Source organism: Typopeltis vanoorti, unplaced genomic scaffold (genome assembly GCF_054136105.1).
Source record: "Typopeltis vanoorti isolate ZY-2024b unplaced genomic scaffold, IOZ_Tvanoo_1.0 HiC_scaffold_562, whole genome shotgun sequence".
NCBI lineage: Eukaryota > Metazoa > Arthropoda > Arachnida > Uropygi > Thelyphonidae > Typopeltis > Typopeltis vanoorti.
The window spans coordinates 145-2,999 of NW_028328129.1; the positions used below are offsets into that span (position 1 = coordinate 145).

General features: G+C 31.9%; 1 protein-coding gene across 1 annotated transcript; it reads right to left on the bottom strand.

The window, feature by feature from the left end:
• Window positions 1-300: 300 nt before the first annotated feature.
• Window positions 301-2,458, bottom strand: LOC150092119 (uncharacterized; the record flags this gene model as incomplete). The annotated part of the gene is made up of 3 exons (XM_090415292.1): window positions 2,389-2,458; window positions 1,541-1,683; window positions 301-432 (listed from the first exon to the last, which is right to left on the bottom strand). Coding segments are annotated over exons 1-3 (345 nt in total), but the record flags the coding sequence as incomplete, so codon positions are not given.
• Between the last annotated feature and the right edge of the window lie 397 nt (window positions 2,459-2,855).

A 2,855-nucleotide genomic window follows, 5' to 3' on the forward strand; every position in this document is an offset into this window, starting at 1 on the left:
TGCTTTTCCTCTGAACATTCTGCATTTAAGTCTGAATTACTTTGCGAACATTCTTTTCCAGTTAGTAAACAAAATCAAAATAATATCAAATTTCGTTTTTCTTTTTGGATAATTGTGTATTTAATTGAGAAGAGTTTCATCGGCTATTTAATTTGCATACGTGTTGCAAGTTATAGTTTTATTAATAGTGACAGTTTTAGAAGTTCATGATATTAAGGGACATGCACACCATTATTTTATATCGCGAATAAAGCACGGGAGAGGTGTAATATTAGGCTATGTTACGGTATGTTAACTTACCAGGCCATCTTGAATCAGTGCCTTGAAGGGTTTGCCGATCTCGTTCTGTTGAGGATGTTGCTTCATTCTGAACTGGTACTCATCGACATCTTCGATCAAATCATTTTGATGATCGACCTTAAAGTTGTCAATCTGTGGAATTAAAAGTATTATCGTTATATCAATAAAGTATTATCGATGCCATGAAATTTAAGAGAAAGAGAAATTTGAAGCTGATAAAATTAATAACTGCTTAATAACTGTATTACATGTTGCAATTTTAAGAACATTTTATAGAAATTACAAATATCATCAGTAGTTCGTTGGTAACTGAGTCGAATTAGCTAAGTGGTACATTAGTATTTCTGTTCTGATTTTATTAATTTCTTGTTAATCGCGATTTGGAAAAGGTATGCTAATTCAAAATCCCGAATATGCAGTGAAATTTCCCAGTTTTCATCGCACTGAACCTTTTATTGTGATTTACTATCACAGTTTTCTCTAATATCTTGGCAAATAACCTACTATTGAAGTTATTTATTAAATATTGTATCTGTTATGTAAAGTATCTAGTTTTTTTTTTTCTTTTACTATGACTCTCTTGTGATTTTGTTCGCTCAATGGGTAAATAAAAGTTTTGACTTTAGCATTTTCAAAGAAAATAATTATATTTTAAACAACGTGAAGCAAATTTAATCTTTCTTTTAATTATTTAAAATATTTAATTTAATTATGAAAAATCAAAGGAGCTGCTTTATTTTCATCTAATACAATTGGCATAGAAATGATTTCCCAAGATTCCAATCCTTGTAATTGTTTGCAATTCTATTCTTGAAAATCAAAATACATTAACTGTTTGAATATTATTAGGTCGTGTCTTTACTGAACCCATAATTGTTTTCGTATTCACTTTAACCTTTTTTAACTGTGATCCCCTCCGACAAAAGGGTATAAACCTATCGTTCTACCGTAGGTGGACTAAAGTAATCTTAGATAATCTGGAAAAAGCTGCTCTATAGAGACCAAACATGAAGCTTTTTTTAAGCCATTGCAATCGAGGTCCGAAATGGCTAGAGAAAAGAAATTTTGAGACACACAAACGACTACCACCTAGAGATTCAGGAACCCATGCTGAAGTGAAATTCGAACCCGCTCCTAATTGGTTGGAGAGCTTCAGCTCTAACAGTCGACAGAATGGTGAAAGACATTGATACTGACGTGATATTCTCTGCGTATATTGTTTGTAAAGTGCAGAACTTACCTTGACCACCAGTTCATCTTGTCGACTCTGAACGATAACATCACTGTCGAAAGCAACAACAGAATATTGAGGTTTGAGTCCAGGGAATCCGGCTTGAACATAACCGCTGTACCGATAAATATACTGCCTGTCAGGTGCATAGCCTGTAATAGAACATAACTTATTACAGAAACTATTATAACACCGGCATTATAGTCATAAAAATATTCTATAAAAAGATGTATCGCATTGGCAAGCTTCGATAATACTAATGGTTTTATGGAAATACGAAAAACAGTCGCTAATCGGAATGAAAAATAAAATAATGCGTGCTATCGATAATCTTTAATCTTAGAACTCGTTTTATGTATGCTATCGAAATGTTTTTGACAGTTATGCAAATATACATGTATAATTTTGAAAGAAACGTTTTTGCTTTGTGTCAATGCAGATAATACATTTGTCACGGCTTAGTGAAATTTCTTTTGGAAGGGTTCACAAAAATGATAATTAAATAAATGAAATAAACGTTTCTACTGGCAGCAGTTTTGCTGTGATTCCTGCAGTTATTCATATCGTATCTGTGAATAGATTTGTAACACTTACAACGAAACGTTACCGTCCTAAACTTTATCAATTTCTTACTTGAATTTTGTTCTGAGTTCAGTATTATTAAATGATGTCATTGTGTTGCATTAACGAACGCTATATTAAAATTAGGAGGTTTCTAAAATTAATGGGTGGAAATACTAATTACTCATTTTTATTAATATGAAAATTGCGATATTAAACCAATGGATATGTGACATGACCTGTGAGATGTACGGAATTTTAATATTCAAAGCGGCCATTGTAAAATTTGTACTCACCAGTTCCTGAAACTCCTGCTGAAATAAAAGAAAAAAAAACAAATATTAATTCAAGACAAGCCGGATTCATAAATTTTGATTAAAATTATAAGTAATTTTTGTTTAAGCTGTAGATATTACCGTTCGTTTTCTTAAACGTAATGTTAATATCTGTATAATAATTAAATAATATTTAGGAAATAGCAACTTGCTGTAACACTGGCGTGCTGTTTTTAGTAGTACTCTGAAAAAATTATACTATCGCATTATAAATAAATATTTCTTCTTTAACGTATTTTATTTTCCAAAAGGGTGTCAACTAGGCTGTTTAGCTCTAACTTTCGAAGATTGGCGGTTAGTCAATCTCTTCCCTGGCAAAAGACTGCCAATGATTTCATAGATATCTGGAGAGGAGAATGAGGTTTAATAACTCGCCGCCATTTTGCAGTCCCTGACTAGAATATTATAGTGAAACCCTACTTGTCTTC